At 35.6% G+C, this 17,095-nt stretch overlaps 2 protein-coding genes across 21 annotated transcripts in view; both read left to right on the top strand.

Annotated features, from left to right (window-relative positions):
- The window catches only part of LOC121874079 (protein phosphatase 1 regulatory subunit 12B-like), a 161,913-nt gene extending 157,094 nt beyond the window's left edge, over window positions 1–4,819 (top strand). For 12 of the 13 annotated variants that reach the window (XM_042377979.1, XM_042377973.1, XM_042377978.1 and 9 more), the window contains 2 exons: window positions 341–469; window positions 1,332–4,819. In XM_042377979.1, coding sequence (XP_042233913.1) covers window positions 341–469 — 129 coding nt within the window. In that variant the 3' untranslated portion in view covers window positions 1,332–4,819. The remainder of the gene's footprint in view (window positions 1–340; window positions 470–1,331) is intronic. The other variant, XM_042377974.1, reaches the window with a different exon arrangement.
- A 3,724-nt stretch (window positions 4,820–8,543) lies between these two features.
- LOC121874078 (transcriptional adapter 2B-like) overlaps window positions 8,544–17,095 on the top strand; it is a 35,472-nt gene continuing 26,920 nt past the window's right edge. For 3 of the 8 annotated variants that reach the window (XR_006090360.1, XM_042377967.1, XM_042377969.1), the window contains exons 1-3: window positions 8,789–8,871; window positions 8,977–9,074; window positions 10,891–10,950. Coding sequence is in view for 6 of the 8 variants with exons in the window: in XM_042377967.1 (XP_042233901.1) it covers window positions 8,865–8,871; window positions 8,977–9,074; window positions 10,891–10,950 (165 nt within the window). In the remaining 2 variants the exon portion in view is untranslated. Of the gene's footprint in view, window positions 8,670–8,786; window positions 8,872–8,976; window positions 9,075–10,890; window positions 10,951–17,095 lie in introns of those variants that run through there. The other 5 variants (XM_042377964.1, XM_042377963.1, XM_042377965.1 and 2 more) reach the window with 4 other exon arrangements.

Here is a 17,095-nt window from a genome sequence, read left to right as displayed (position 1 = left end):
ACCTGTACTTAAATTTTATTTTTATGTTTTTGCTAAGCTTGAATCTTGAAAGGAAATGAAGCTGAAGCTTTAAGGATGCGTCCTCTTGCTATTTGCTAAAAAGTGCTAACAATCAGTAGTGCAAAATACTAAACTTTGCTTCTGCATGTGGGACATGGTTGGTATTCCTGAATGTCAGTCTCATATGGTGAAACATCCTAATACATGAGATAGTCATTTTTAACATGATAAAATTAAAAACTGATTATAGCATGGCACTTCTCGACTAATAATATTATTAACCATCAATTGGAGTTCTATTCCAACTTTCAGTCTGAACTTTTAACTTCCTCTCTTACAGCAATTGCAAAAACTTAAGGCTGAAAATGAAAAATTGAGGGCTGAAAACCGAGCCTTGACTCGGGTGGTGTCCAAATTGACCAATTCAGCCACAGCGGGCATGGGTAACTTGGCCAACTTGAGCAAATAGGTAAACAAAGGGTAGAAGTGGGCTGTCTGCCACTAGTGTGAATGACTGTGTGGCATCACCCAGCATGACCACACTGCCTGCGCATGACGGCTGTCGCAGTGTTTTGCCATTTCCTTTGCTCGGGCCATGGGACCCTCATTATGTTTTGAGTGGCAGAGATATATATGTATATATATATATATAAAGTATATATGAAATGAGAGTGAAGTGTATTTTGTTGCTTAATATTAGCTGACTCACACTTCATAAAGTGCCTTGAAGCCTGATATATAAATACTGTAATCATTTCCTGGTTATAATAAATTGTGTAAACTGTGTATAGTCACAATGTTTATTATTTATTAACTTGTATCAGTCACTATGCAATAGTAAGTGTTATTACTTTAAGCACACTATAATTTGACATTGTTATTAGATCTTGAATGTAAAGCATCAGCTGTTTCTCACTCATATTTTAATGCTTATATTTTCTGACTGGGAATTTCCACTTCACTTTTTTCAAGGTTTTCTAAGTACTGTAGAATAGATTTCTTACTATTGTTAGGGGTTTGTAAATTTATATTTTATTTTATATTTATTTTATTTTTATTTTGTTTGCATGCTTTATGTAGTAAATGGTAGATTTTGATCTATTTTATCTTCTAACATAAAGCGTGTTCTGTGGTTTGAATTACAGGTGTGGTTATTTTTGTACAAGTCTCTAGCTACAGGTGTTACTATATTTACAGAGCATACATGTATAGTACATTTGTTCCAGCTTTGGAACACAATGTGAATATGTCATTCATTATATTGGAGATTGTTATATTGCTAAGAATTAATTTCCCTCACTACTACAACATCTCATTACCCTTTTTTTCAGTTGTTGGAACAGTTGAAGCAGGAGAACCAACGGTTGAAAGATGAAAACGGGGCTCTCATCCGTGTCATCAGCAAGCTCTCCAAGTAGTGAAAGTCCTCAGCTTGTGATTATGCTGCTGTTGTTGCCACAGTTGTTGTGGGTTTCAGTTTGGGATCCCACATACACACTGTTACCCAGTCATAATATGCTCCATGGGAACCTTGTGAGTTGTTCTGGGAGATCTGCAAGTGTTTAAAATATCTCTCAAGCCTAGTTGGAGTTCTTAAACTGTTTTGGAAGTCTTTATTAGCTGTTATGAAAGCTGGCTCACTGCCCTCGGCATATTCTAGGTCCTGTTTTGGTGACCATGCTTTACCTTTTCTATCGAGTATAATGCCTAAATAACTTTTGTCTGTGTAGGCCCAGTATTTGTGGTGTAGGTGTTTATACTGTGCCTCGTAAATTGGCTGATTTTAGTATCAAAGCATGGTGAAACAACCTTAATCTGGCAATCATTTTCCCCCAAAATGGTACTGCATACTAAGTACTTAAACAGTACAGTAAAGCATTAGGGATGTTGCTTCATTTCCAGTACCCCTATGTGAATATTTATATTACGTCCTGTGGAAGAATGAGGTACAGATTAAATCAGTTTCACTAGATCATAGCTGCTCCTGAAGATAGTGATAGCCAGAGAGAATTTAGAGAGTGTATTCATTATTAGTTTATGCCTTGTGGATGCTGGCTCTGACAAACTGCCTGCCTGAGTGTGTCTCCTCTAGGCTCAGGTATGAGGGAGTTCTAGTAACAAGTTCAGCCTTTGAGCCAATAAAAGGGTTTCACCAAAGCAATATTTCCTATTCATGAGTTCTAGTGAAATATAATTAATGGCTCAAACTCGCTGATTACATCAAAGACAATCTCCTTGTCCTCCTTCTGGGGGACCAGTATCCCAGCATACTAGACATGTTTCAAGTTGGACACTCACACTCGGCCAGTGGCTCCACCTGTCCCCAAAGCCAAGTAAAACAAAAATTCACGTATATTTGTGTGTTTTGCTCCTGTTGTCTAAGCTTTGCATTTTCCACAAATGTTTCTTGTCCTCTTTTTTTGTAATTACAAATATAGTATTGTTGGAGCATACTAGTAGCCATTGATTGGCTTGAAGGATGAACCTCTGCTGCCCGAGACCCAACTTATCAGTGGCCAAGGCCAGTTCTGCTTTTGTTGTGTGTCATTCATTCAGTATTGCCTGTACAGTACCCATGCTGGATGTGTGGAGAAGCAACTGTACATTAATATGTGGTGTGGAAGGAGAATTGTAATCATCTATACTTTGTTGAATTACAGATGTATATAGAATTTGCACTCATTTTTGTCAGTAGGTACTAGGTCTAACATTTACATTTGAGTTTATACATCTTACACTTGCTGAATAAGTAAAGGTTTTTATATATTGCAGATCTTAAAAGCTACCATAAATGCAAAGAAATTCACTCAGTGCTTAAGTCATACTGGAATTTAGTCAGTAGAATATATTTAAATGTAATTGCCAATGAGCCATTTGCTAGGTAAAAGGAAAGATTTTTTAATTAGCTATATGATACCGAGTCACTGTCAACCAGTAGCCCTCAAGTTTTGCTAACACACTCCTACGTTTCTTTACAATGTTCTTCAATGCTCTGTCATATTAAACACCAATATCACATATATTTCTGTGATGGACATGTTCTGTTTTTGAATATTGCAAATGAAAATTACCCCAAAATTTTTTCTATGATGGACATTTTTTGTACAAACCAATATTTCTTATTCTGACTATGGTCAGTTTTACAGTATCTCTCAATTAACTTATATTTACAAAATATCCATGATTAAATTGATTCTCTGTCGACACTCAGTGAAGATATACATGCATGGCAGTCTGGTAAAACAGTTGAGCCTGGCTTGATCAACTATGACAAGGTTCATTTGAAAATATTTAGCTCTAGGGATTCTAAATGTAGTGGGTGTTTATTTTTTCTCTTTTCTCCTTTAAAATGGTGTTGAGCAGTGTATGTTGTTTTAATGTTTTGTCTGACAGATCAAAGAGTGGGTCAAATTCACCCCTGTATAGAAAATGATTTAAAGATTATTCTTATTTGATTTGAAACTTCATTGTATACTATATTAATAATTTTATACATCATGCGTACATTTATATACACCGTACATACTGCAATATTTAATGGAGTGCAAATAAGTGTAACAACCATTGGGTGAATGTTCCTCAGAGGTTATTGCATATGTGTAATGGAATAGAGTGGTCAATGATTGTTGAATATATATTGAGAGAAATTTATTTGGTCATTCAGAATGGGAAAGAATAACCAACATAGAATGTAACTTAAGCATCAACTCATAAAAGCTTTGAATGAGTCGGATTTGTATGCAAGATGAAGTTAGTATTATGTTGCCAGCAGTAATGGAAGTGGACTCAGTGGTGCTTTGTATTAGGTTGCACGATAATTAGGTTCTCTTCACCAATGAATGGCCTCACCTTGGTACTGTCTAAGACACACCACAAGGTACACTGGAGCTCTGCATTGTGCCTTACCCACCTGGTGATGCATATTACACCCATACTTTTTATTATTATTTAGGGCGTAATTATGTTCTCGTTGTAAAACTTGGATCGTACTAAGGTCGTGCATAGTGATCTCTTGTAATTCAGGAGGAAAAGCCAAATGGAGTTTGGCTAGAAAGTTTGTAAATGGGTTAAAAGTTTGTAAATGCTTATCATCTTCCTGTGACTGCCCAATGAGATTCTGTGCCTTTGTTGATAGATTGAACACGAGCTCATTTGACTCTGCGAAGACTTGCCTTTGTATGCGCTGTTGTAATCTAAAAAATGTAAAATAGCTTGCTGTAAACATACCTATTTTGTAAAGCAAAAACTGTAAACTGACATGAAGGTTGGTTTAATAAAAAAAATATTCAACTTTCATATATGTTAATTCTTATCACTTCAAAACTATGCTATGATTTTTCCTACACTTTTCCAGGATTATTGATCAATGGATTCAGAATCCAGTGATCACGTGACGGGAATTTTTGTGGTATGATGATGAAGCGAGATTTTGTAGAAGAGCCTAGTCAAAGACAGATTACCTTTGTAGGCTTAATGTGTATCATACATAAGTTACTTCAGTTCTATAAAATGTACTGAATTTCTTCTTTGATATACTTACATTCACAGTACAGATCATTGAAGTTATTTGCCAGAATGTCTTTTCATGGCAGTGCATAAATTATGTCAAGTGCCTTTCTCTTGTAATTATTATCTGTGAAGAAACAGTGATTTAATTGTTAAGTTATTGTTCTACAGGTCATTATGAACCATTTGTAAGATTATCATTCATTGGTCTTGCCACATTGTCTGTAATTATCTGCAATAGATGGTAGTCATTTTTCTGAAATCTTACATAATTATAGCAAATATTTAAGAAATAAAGATATTTTATAGTTATGATAGGCTTTTTCATTAACCTTCAAGATGATAAAAATGTTTGATAAATTCCAGTAAGTGACGTATGTTGTTGTGTTATCAATAAAACATTACGTATTAAAGTGTTATCTAATAATAAATGAAGAACAGGTTGCCCTTCCCAATTGTAGGGGATATGTTCCTTGACAAGACATGATTTGAGAAGTCATTTTAACATGATGGCATAGTGCATATGTTCTTGGACCATCCAAATTTTACCTCAAAAGACCCACAACTGCAGTACAGTGGTCCCTCGGTTAACGAACACAATTCGTTCCAGCTCACCGAAAAGTACATACAAAGTAAAAAACAAAATGCAGTAAAGTACACTTGCTTTGAGGCATGTATGTAGAAGGCTCCTGGTTGATGATGATGATGGGAATTAGAAGTGGGGGTGGAGAAGGGAGAAGAGGAGGAGGTGGGGATGGAAGAGAAATCACCCCATGCTTGATGCCGTCATTTCACCAATAAAATTTTAAGTCCACTGGGTGTAATTCAAGATTATTTTCTTTGAATCAACACTGCACTGCACTATATATATTGTCAATATGTTAAATAAATTTCAGAATGACCAATAATTGTACTGTAAAAATGTAAAAATACTGTGTTCAAGAGACCCACAAGCAAGATGTTTCCTCCACTGAACAGAGACACAAACTGACGCCTTGGTGGGTGAGTGAAGTGGCTGATGGGCGCACCAAAAACTAGTTCCCTGTTTTGCAATTATGTTAAATAAGTGTTAAAACGACTAATAATTTTAATATAAAACTTGGAAAAATATTGAATAACACAACCTTCTTGATATTTACTCCAATGGAAACGAATATAAGCCCTAGAACCGATTACTGTATTGGCGGACTAATCTTCCAGCTGGTGAGCAAGCCAAAACATGTTGACACGTTTTCGTAAGAATTTCATTAACCAAATTTTTGTTCGTTAACTGAATTGAAGATTCTTAAGGAAGGTAATTCGTTAACCGAGGCGTTCGTTAACCTAGGGACCGCTGTACAAGGTCTTGTAAAAACTCCATATTTTGGTTTATTTCTACTTGTAATAACTTTTTAGGACCCATAATGAGAGAGAAACTGTCAGATAAGTCAACTTACAGCAGAGACAAGATATCCTAAGCAGCACTGGGAATGAGTAGTAAACAACCAAAATGATATGTCCACTCAGTACTGTATTATTGTTATTGTTTATAATGTGATTAAAATAATAGTGCAGTATTTACAAACTCTTAATTGAAACTCAATTTTTCCATACAGTACATACTCATCTCTTGTATTATCATTATGTAAGTACATTATTACAGATAATTCAATGTATTAAAATCTATAATGTACTTATGCCACTTTGATTAAGGGTCCATAATGAGAGATATTGGTGTCATCTATTCCCAAAACTCCTCCACCATTAATAAATTTTATAGAGTAAGTCGATACAATTGGCAACAATGAGAGGGAGGGAGATATATGTCAAGTATACAGTACGAGAAAAATATTTCAGGAAACCAACAAATAAATTAGTCAATAACTTTGGTTAAGTGAGACAAAAGTGAATCCAGGCTTCCAATTTCATAATGTGTACCAGTAACTATTTTATTAATTTTTAGAGATAATCACTTTGCATCATTATGATCATTTGTCAATGAGATGTTTAAACATGCAGTACTGTTCTCCTTAAGGTGTAGTTCTTGACTGCTTGATGCAATATCACATTGCCATGACATACCTACCCACTGAGTGGGTGTTAGGAGGGGCAACCAGCCATAAAACTTTGCTTCAACATGCTTGATGGCAACTGGGTCACCAGAGCTGTGCCCATTCCCTGGTCTCTGCTACATTTTCTGGGTTAAAACCCTGGGTTTGCAGTGGTGAGGGGGACATCCCATTTTGGTTTTACCCAACAGCTGCCATCAGGTAATCACGGCTAACCATAAAACATTGATGATGGTGATGACATACTCTAAAGATTTATTCCTTTTTTTACCAACCTGACAAAAAGGGATACTGATCCTAGTTGTAGATGACTTCCCATTGTACCTCCATCTCTGCCAGAGAAGTATAGTATTGTCTGCCAGGAAAGTAACTGCACCTCAATAAGAGTCTCAACTTTTAGATGAAGAAACATGAGGACTACAGTATACAGGTCTCCATGCACAGTAGACACCTGGGACAAAGATAAATTTTTTATGGTCTCCAGTTTCCACTCCATAGCTAAGAGACAAGTACAGGGATCTTAAAAAAAATTACAAATTAAAAAAAGTTCCAGAAAAGTAAAAAAAATATGATTAAAGAAAAAAAAGAGCAGTGAGTGGTAGACATAAAAAACCTTGAAGCTTCAGTGTCACTACCTACCCACATTCCTCCTCGTGGGTTTCAAAATATACTGTAACGCTAGGGGAGTGCAACACGACTTTTGTCTTTGACTGAACATACCTTGTAGGCTAGTATAAATAAGAAGAATCCGTAAAGGACAGCAAGGTGAATCTAATTTTTCCAATGCCACACAAAATTTAATGAACCATTACCAAACCTAAATCTAACCTACAGGCATAAAAGCACGAGAAAATACACCACTAGAAAATTCGGTCCTGAATCTTATGAAAGAGAGGATGAGGACAGGATATTGAATTACTATTCAATTGTGAGACAGAAGATCTTTGGACCAAGTTTAAGACAGACATAAATCCTTCCTGCTAACTCTAGATTAAACAATGCTCCTGAAACACATAGGCATCTTATCTGCAGAACTCAAGCATATCAGGCATGCTAGATGTGAGTTCCTTCAGATGCCTGAACACTAATCATTTCCTAGAATGTGCTCCCACAATCTGTGACTAACATGGAAGCACCTATGTTACTGGGTGTACCATGTACAGAGGTAGTGGGTATGCTTGTATAGGGCATAGGGCATTGTGTCTTCTTGCATGCATGGGCTGATGGTTGGATGAGCTCAAAAAGGAATTGAATGAACAGATGGTGAAAATGAAACCTGCACTGAATATCATTCTGAAGTACTAACATCAGAGCCCTTTGGTCTTGGTAAATGAAAGATGAACTTCAGTGATAAAGAAGAGTAATTAGGTTGACTGACATATCGGTATTCCTTTATTAAGAGCAACCATCATACGAAAATTGACAATAGTTTAGGGTATACATAACCAGGGGCTGGACAAAATTTCCTCCCCTCCATTTTTTATATTAATGTTTCTCAAGGTTAGGTTAGGTTTTTGTCCTAGAGAGATTTTGCCCTAGGTGGATTTTGTCTTCTATAACCAGTGCAAGCATTTTATATGATAACCATTATGTTGCTGCAAAGCAAAAAGCAAAGATAGCACAAAAAGTCCTTATTTCCACTGATTAGAGAGGGAATTGAGGATATCCAAAAGAAAAGTAGGTTGGGAGTGGGAGTGAAGGTCGGGCTCGCCTATAAAGAGAGGTGAAGGGGGGGGCGGAATAGAGTGAGAGAAAAGAGAGTTGATAGAGAGAGGGAGGGAGGGTGAGAGAGTGGAGGGGAGTGGGGGCTAAGGAAAGGGAAGAGAGAGGGGGAGGGGAAAAGAATCGCAGGATGGAAGCCCTTGCTTTGATATACAAATTGTTTTTGCGCTTTAAATACGGTGAAGCTTAAATCCACTTTCAATAATTCGTTTGTATCGAGATAGTTGAACATACTTCGAGGATATAACAGAAACAGTCAAAAACTAGATTGAAAAAAGAATAATTGGTGAGTTTGGTGCCAGTGAAACACGTCACTGGCCATCCAAGTGACCCAACCCAAACTTCGTGCGTCAGGCAGTGCTGGTCCTCTAGCGTCAAGTCAGCTCTCGTACAGTAAGGACATATCTATCCAATTTTCTTTAGAACCATATGTTCCACTTATATATTCTTTATGGTTATCAGTGTTGTTAATACATAAGATAGGGCAGAGCGTTTTGGTAATAGGTTTAGTGGATATATTGTCAAAATAAGCGTATATTTGTCTTTTGGCACTTTGTATGACGTCATCAGCGTACTCTGAGAGGCAAAATGGCGGGTGAGAGACATTCCCCTAGAGTTCTGAGACGAGTGAGTGGATTTTGTGCGATTTTGGCAATATTGGCCCCTCTATGAATGCCTAATTGTGTGTTATGCATTGCAGATACGTTTGCAAAGTACCACTGTAACTACTGTGAGGAGGATGTCAACGGACTGAGGGTACGCTGTCTGGAGTGCGAAGACTTCGATCTTTGTTTACAGGTGAGGGTCACGTGACGTCCCAGGGCGCGGGGTTTGACATTACTCTAGTTACAGTTAGGGTTTGGTCTTGTATTAGCTCACATTCCTTCAGTAACTATTAGGTTTCTCAGGACGTTGGAATTCTTAAGATGATGTGATGCTGTTTGAAGGACGCCTCACACTCCACCCACCCTTCCCTCCTCAGGCCTCATATCTGCCAACTTTACCTCCCCTACTGACGCCATATAGTAATTTACATACATGGTCTGTCCTGTAATAACCAACACCTTTATACTTTCTTATATGGGATATATAACTTTATCTTACCTCAGCCTTATCCCAAAACAAGTGGAGGGATTGCAGTTTTCATCATTTTGTTTTTGTTATCACCCAGAACAGTTGGACACATGAACAACATACTGCAGGACATTTAAAAATACTAAAGTTAAAATATATTTTAAAATTCTAACATATAAAATTCCATTCTGAAAAGAGCCGATGCAAAGAGAGATGAATATGGCAGGGTGGATTTTGGAGCCCTCTCTGCAGACGAAAAAGATTACTTTAAAATGTATATCACAAAGTATGGCTTGGCCATTTTTTGTCATTGTCATGAGGTAAAAAAACCATTTATGTTTTATGGTGAAATATCTTAAAAGTGGTAGTTAGGTTAGGTTAAGTTATGAATAATTATGTTCCTTTCCACCCAGCGACTGACCTAATGTTAAGTAACAATGTGCGGTTATTGTCCAGCTTACCTGCGCTCCTGAACTACCATCTGTAGGACATATTGCTATTGAAGATAAATGCCTTCTTACCTCATGAATTTTTTTCCTAATACATACCACTTATTTATTTTTCTCCAAAGAAATATTATATGACATCATCATCGCTGCCTTTTCCTTCTAAACTTTCATGGTGGGAGGGATGTTCTTTTATTCTTAGATGATAATAGAAGATAACCTTATTATTTCAGGTTAGGTTGGGTTGGTTGCTTTTATGAACAAGAAATTATTGTAATAGTCTATACTGTATAGCTGACTAGAGATAAAAAGCATATACGTACAGTATAGGAAAAGTCTGTATGGAATATAACTTGTTTCTTATCACTCAAATAAAAAAAAAATATGTTGAATGAATTGCAATAGCTAAACTGTTGACGCACTTGCCAGCGAGTGTTCCTAGTGCTAAGTAACAGAATGCTTCCGTGTGAAAATTTCATATGAACTGTTAATAACAACCTAACTAACCTGACCTATGTTAAGTTTGTCTTTTAATGCTGGGGTAAGGAGTTGATAAAGGTGGCGTCATGGATGTACGGTAGTGCATTAATGTAGGTTCCTCAGGACGAAAAATGAAAGTAATTCCCCCAACCTTTTTTTTTATATTTAAGAAGTGAGAAACAAGTTTTCTTATAGAATTTGTTCTTATAGTTGCTTAATCTCATGAGTTGGTTATGTAGATTATTACTAAAATTATATATTGTAGCTTGCTGGAAAGATAAATTATATATATATCCAATTAATTAAGCTTGAAGGAGTCTGAAGGCTATTTCATAAGGCAGTGGTGTCATGGAAGGCAGAGAGATTATAATATATTTTGTATCTTGTACTGTAGGCAAAACTTATGCCTGTGACAATGCAGGGCTAGAAGAATTATTACTGGATACAAAAGCAAAAACGTAATATGGCCAAAATATTGCAGACACACTACACAGTACAGTATTATTATTATTAATGTACAGTATAGTATACAGTATATAAAATATATGTACAGGGTATATATATATATATATTTTTTTTTTAAATTGAAATATAATTTATGCATTTGTTTTCAGTGTTTTTCGTGTGGTGCTGAGATTGGCAAGCACAGAAGAAATCACTGTTATCAATTTATGGTAAGATAAATATTGTTGTTTTGCTTTCTGTGTAATTCTCTTATGTTGCAATTTTACTGTAGGCTACTGAGCTCCCTTGCTTTACAAACTTTCCAAAATTCCACAATTCTTGTTTTACTTGAATTATTAACAATATAAAAAACTGTGAGAAATGGCTGAACAAGTAGACAAATTTTACTTCAAGAACTGTAGGTTTTGTGGTGTTACACTCAATACTTCCGGGGATTAGTCTATACCAGAGGTGCCTCTCCATATATAGATTCTTTTGATATTAATCTTGATTTATTTTGAAAGTACAGTAATACAGTTACTAATTTTCTTGGTATATTTGTAACTAACTATTTACCTCTCATAGATGGTATTTTTTTTATTTGCCAAGTACATGTACTGTAATGCTATGTAGATTTAATATTAATTATGCAGTAGTAACATCGATGTTTCCTTTAAAGTTTAGCTATACCCACAGAACGTCATCTCAGTTTTAATAACTGCTTATTTTATTGACTATTTTCACTTTGATGGAGGCTGTTGTCCCCTGTGAGGCATTATTGTGGTGGCTGTACAATACCCTGGTTTAAACTAATAGAAGAGGTTATTTGCAGAGCCTGAAGTGTGACTGGTCAGGTGCTTGCTGTGTGCGGCTGCTGTTTCGGGTTCACTGTTCTTTGCATGTCTTTTGTTTTTTGTTAGATTTTTGTTTATATTTCTCTTTTATGCGTGTTATCTACAAAATGCAGGGGTTCATCTGGGCCTTAAAACTGGGGGAAGGGGACTTAAGGAATGATGTTTTTAGGACTATCATTTAAAAAAAAAAGTATATATGGACCGTTTAATATAACCATAAAAGGTTTAAAAATAATTAAGGATATTTGAACCAAGGTGTCATCTTCATGCTTGAAGACTGACGACCATGGCCCTCCACTGCCAAATGTGTTTGGGCTATTTTTATTAATCCTCCCACCTGTCCTCAGTTGATCTAAGTTTGCAATATATTGAGTTCATAATCGTTTCATGAAGTAAATGTAACTTTCGTGATTCCTGACATTAGTTATTTACATTATCCTGGGATGTTAATCATTTCTAAAAATGTCTTGGGTGTTGTTGAAACAATGAGTGTACAATAATCATCTTGTTTTTTCTACAAGTGTCAACTAACCTGTCTGCTCCTTCATTTTTATACAGAAACCTTTTGGTCTGGTACTTTTAACCTCATGGGATGTAGATATGAAAATTTAATTGTAACTGAGTAGGAAAGCTTGTGAAGATGTGTTTCTGATATCAGTACTTTACATTTCACGAAAAGTTAAGAGTTAATGTGGGGGGGAAGAGAGGTTGGAGGTGACTGGGTGTTAAGATATGACTGCGGGGTCTGGTTCATACAATATAGCTTTATGTAGGAGGTTAATTTTAGAATACAGTATGGCATTACAAGGGTGGGGGACTGAGTTTATTAGGGTGCTGTCTCCCCAGGTGAACCCCTGAACTATACAAAGCAGCTTCCACTTGTTTATATGATTACATTTGCTGTATTAGATGTTTTTTTTTACCACAAGGTCCGACCAGGATGATGTAGAATTGTAGTCTGAGTCTGTGCTTAGTGTACTGTATACAGTATTATCTGGATGATTTCCAACATTATGCAGATGATTTATTTTTAAAGTACATTAATTGTGTTCTCAATGCATTTCTCTGATCCATGTTTTTCACATCCTGATCTGTAACTTGTGTTTTATTTTTTCTTATTCATTTACAGTATAGTACAGTACATGTATTGCATTTTGCATCTTATGTAATATATTAATTGCATAATCAGTACAGTATTTATTATGAGTACCTGTAATTGAATTCTATGGTTTATCTTTATGCTGTTATTCTTGGTGGCAGAGTGCATGCTAGATTTACATGCTGTCAATCATTGACGATATAAAACCAACCTTTGGTTTGCAGATAAATTTTTGTTTTTGTTTTTATAAGTTATCTTTTGATCCTAAATGGATTAGACTTATTTCTGTGTTCCTGTGGGCTTGGCAAAACTTTGTAGAGTTTATTAGTTAACATATAGAAAATATAATAGTTAACATATAGAAAGTTTAATGGTTAACCTAGAAAGTATTGTTAGTCAACATATAGAAATTGTTTAGTACTTGACTGATGTTGTTGGTGTACGAACTTCAAATGTGTAAACAAATAAAATTAACTTACGAGGGCAATATAATTGATAGAGGTCATTACGATTGGATTTAAAGGATATTTAATTTATATATTGTTTTAATGGTAGTGGCAGTTGGTTCATAGTTACATGTGCTTAGTATGACATTAACTTGTCAGATCTACCCTTCGAAATTGGGAATCGGAAGAATATTACTCAAGGAAAACTATGAAATACGAGGGAACTACTGATGCTTTTATATCTATACCCTGTGACGTTGTTCCAGTACGATTATAACTTTACCATACATACATTCATTGTTGACATTTAGAGTATGGAACTTATTATATTTTCATGGAGATTGGATTTCAAGATTCTAGGTGGTATGATGAAATACGGTACAGTACATCCGTTGAAGTTTGTCGAAAGAAACGTGGTAGAGTACTATAATTTGTTAACTAAAAGTGGAATTTTTTTTAGAAGGGGTTACGATATGGGAGTGGGCAAAATTGGAACGGGAGTTGTAATAGAAGGTATATGACCTATCAAAAGGGATTATTTGTGTACTTGTATTTGAGTTGATCAGTTGAGAGAATGACAGTGGGAGAAGAGGTTAGGCAGAGTGGCAGTGAAGAGAATGTGAGCAGAAGGAAAGAATTATATTTAGTTTAAACTGACAAAGAAACCCATGTGTGTTCCTTGAATAGTGTGTTTCGAAAATACTGACCTAATAGTATAGATATAGTTAGGAGGGAAGGTTTTTTTATCCTTATAATATCTGGCAACTATTGATATACTAATTACAGTACGGATTGTATACAGCTAGTAAGATATTGATCTAGAGAAGGGAGTAGATCTGGTCGGGGTAGATAATAACAGGTTGTCGTTTGAAGAACATAGACAGTGAAGTGAACTAGATAAACCACTTGATAGACCGACCTGATCCCGAACATTCCCGCTGCTCTGGAGTAGAAATCTCCCGGTAGCCGTGGATACTTGAAACTGGATAATATACTGTAATTGATAAAACAGTGTATGGCATATAAAATGTGGATATTGTACTCAAAACTGTGGTTGACGAGGAGCTATTCTACATACAGTAAAAGTCCAAAAATCCGGATGCCAGAAATCCGGACCACCCGAGAATCCGGACTTTTCGAAAACTCAAACTAAACTTTTTTTTTTTTAATTTAGCTGGTTTTTGTGTGTATGTGTGCATGCGTGAGCGCCACAGCTGCACAGGGACAACAAGAGTACTGTACAAGCCCATAATAATGGCTCCTAAAGTAGATAAATTTCGTTGTGTAAAGAGAAAGAAGAACACGTTGAAATTGAGTGACAAACTTGAAATAATTAAGAAAATAGAACGTGGTGTGAGCAATACTGTTCTAATGGAAACATATGACATTGGAAAGTCTACAATTTATGATATAAAAAAGGCAAAGAATAAAATTTTAGAATTCACAGCTTTTTCTTTAAAACTGCTCATTTTGATAAATGAAGCATGCTATATTTGCTAATGAATAAACTATCAAAATGTACCTGTTCATCTCTTCTTTATTTCTCCTGAAATTTGAATTTTAAAAGAACTGCCTGAGAATCCGGAAAATCTGAAAATCCTGACCAACCCAATCCCCAAGCAGTCCGGATTTTTGGACTTCTACTGTATTGTATTTACAATGATGCCAATGCACTGTGAAGTCCTCATCCTCCCAATAAAATGAGAATAAAATATTTTAGTGAAGAGTTTACTCGTGGGAGCATTTATCAACACCCCTCCCCTCAAAAAAAAAATGATTGACAGTGTATTTTTTTATTGAAAAATTTCCAGATTTACTTAATATATCAAGTAAAGCTATTAAAAATAGTGTACATTTTAGGATAATATTTTAGGACCCAAAACTCATTCCCAGATTAGTCATAGATGCAGAGGATTGACAGCCTGCTGGGTCTGTCACAACCTGGATTAGCCAGGGGATCAATTTTTTATAAACTAAAACAAAACTTTTATGAGTATTCATCCTTAGAGTTCATTATTTTCTCACTGGTGTTGTAATCCTTGATGAGCATAACTCTCATTTCTGATGATTTAAACTCATTCTTATCTTACACCACTGCAGAGATTTTAATATACTGTACTGTATGACAAAAACCCACATTCAGATGCAAGAATATTATTAATATTGTACCCGTACAATCAATACTCTCACCACTTCCTCATTGATTCCCTGTTTTACCTTGTTTCTTAAAAAAAATTTATGGGTAATGTTATCACCTTCATAAAACAACTCCATGATTTGGGCCCTTCAGAATCCTCCACATTTTTCCTTATACTAGTGTATTCTTTTAAGAAATTTTCTGTTACATTTATCAGTTCTCCCTGTCCACTGTAAGAAAGCCAGAACTCAATCTTATGTAATCATAGATGCATCATTTTGGAAGTCATCAGTGTTATTTACAATTATCTCATGCCAGAATAAGATGGAGGGCATATATTTTTATTTACGGTACATCCTGTTTTATACACCTACAACTCTTAGCTATAATATTTTTACTCACATTTTATATTTAAGAAGTGTTTACTCCCAGGTTTCTCCATCTTTTTTAGTGTTTTGGTTTTAACTTATTATCATTAATACGGTACCTTGTGGACAGGTATGGTAATGGCATTTCCTTGCAAGCTATGCACAATATATGAGCAGCACATGTCAAGTGAATGAGTGTTTTTAGGTTCATACTCACCCTGGCAATAATTTGTACATAATCTACACTGGTAGTAAATGCATCCATATATGAGCACCAGTTCTCTCATATTTCCTACTTTACACACAATCTTTGGAATTATTAGTTTTTGTACTCTCATAAGCATTTGTCCAGTTGCTTGGTCTACACCCACTTATGCTTGGCGCTGTGCACATTATGTCCACTTAACTTGCCATATTGCTGCCACTCTTCCTCAAGTTCTCCACTCACTACTACAGCCACTTCTTCTGTCATCATAATAATATTGTTTGAGGATTTACACGAACAAGGAATACAGTACAAGAAAATTAAGACCGGAAGTAAGATAAAAGATATGAATGTGTGATAAATGTTTTGAGGGGTTTTGTTGTAAATGAATGAGTATACCTTGGTAATTTACAGTGGGGATTTTAAATGTGCAAGAGATTTAAGTGAATAAATGGATCAATAGTTCTTATAGAGCCGTTTGTATTTATTGGGGGAACAATCCGCCTCTTTTTATGTGTAAAAAATTTTTGTTAGGGAGGACACCCCTCCCATGTGAAGGTAGCTTAAGATGTCATACCATGAGTAATGTAGGAGTATACTGTATGAGGAAAAAAAACAACAACAACTTTACCTTCTTGTAAAGTAATATACAGTACTTGTTAGGAATAGTCAGGCATAAGTGCTGTAGATAGTACAGTATAAATTTTAATTTCTTTACATCACTGAAAATCAATAAGAATATAATCCCTCCTTAAGTAAAGTTTAATTTTTTATAACTAGATGTAGGGAAACAAACTTGTGCATGGTTGATGTTTCACTTAAAATAAAGGACAAAGCTGTTAAGTTAATGATAAGCTAATCTTACTTTAAAATTGGGATCACCATCAGTCTGGCTGAAACAACGGGCACATCAGATATAGCCGTACTTATCAGTATACTGTGTATGTTTGTCAGACTGAGACCCTTGCACTACTGTACATAAAGATAACACCATCAACAGTATGTAAAGTACCCTTGACACTGCAGTATTGTTAAAGTGACCTGTATGTAAGTTACAAGACAAGGAACAGCTTTAGCTGTTGAGTAATTTTTTCATTTTGGCACATACAGTATAAGTATTTTCTCCCCATTCACAGCTTTTTGGCGATATCTGAATATTGTGAAGTACTTCGTGGATAATAGGCTTAGAGGTTTGCAGAAAACGAGGTTGCGGTGTTAAAGGTACTGTATTAGAGTTAAGAGCCTTAAGCTTATTTAAAAGTTGTG

This window comes from Homarus americanus, unplaced genomic scaffold (assembly GCF_018991925.1).
Source record: "Homarus americanus isolate GMGI-L3 unplaced genomic scaffold, GMGI_Hamer_2.0 scaffold28172, whole genome shotgun sequence".
Lineage (NCBI taxonomy): Eukaryota > Metazoa > Arthropoda > Malacostraca > Decapoda > Nephropidae > Homarus > Homarus americanus.
The sequence above is the reverse complement of the archived record's forward strand: the minus strand, read 5'-3'. Positions and strand labels throughout refer to the sequence as shown.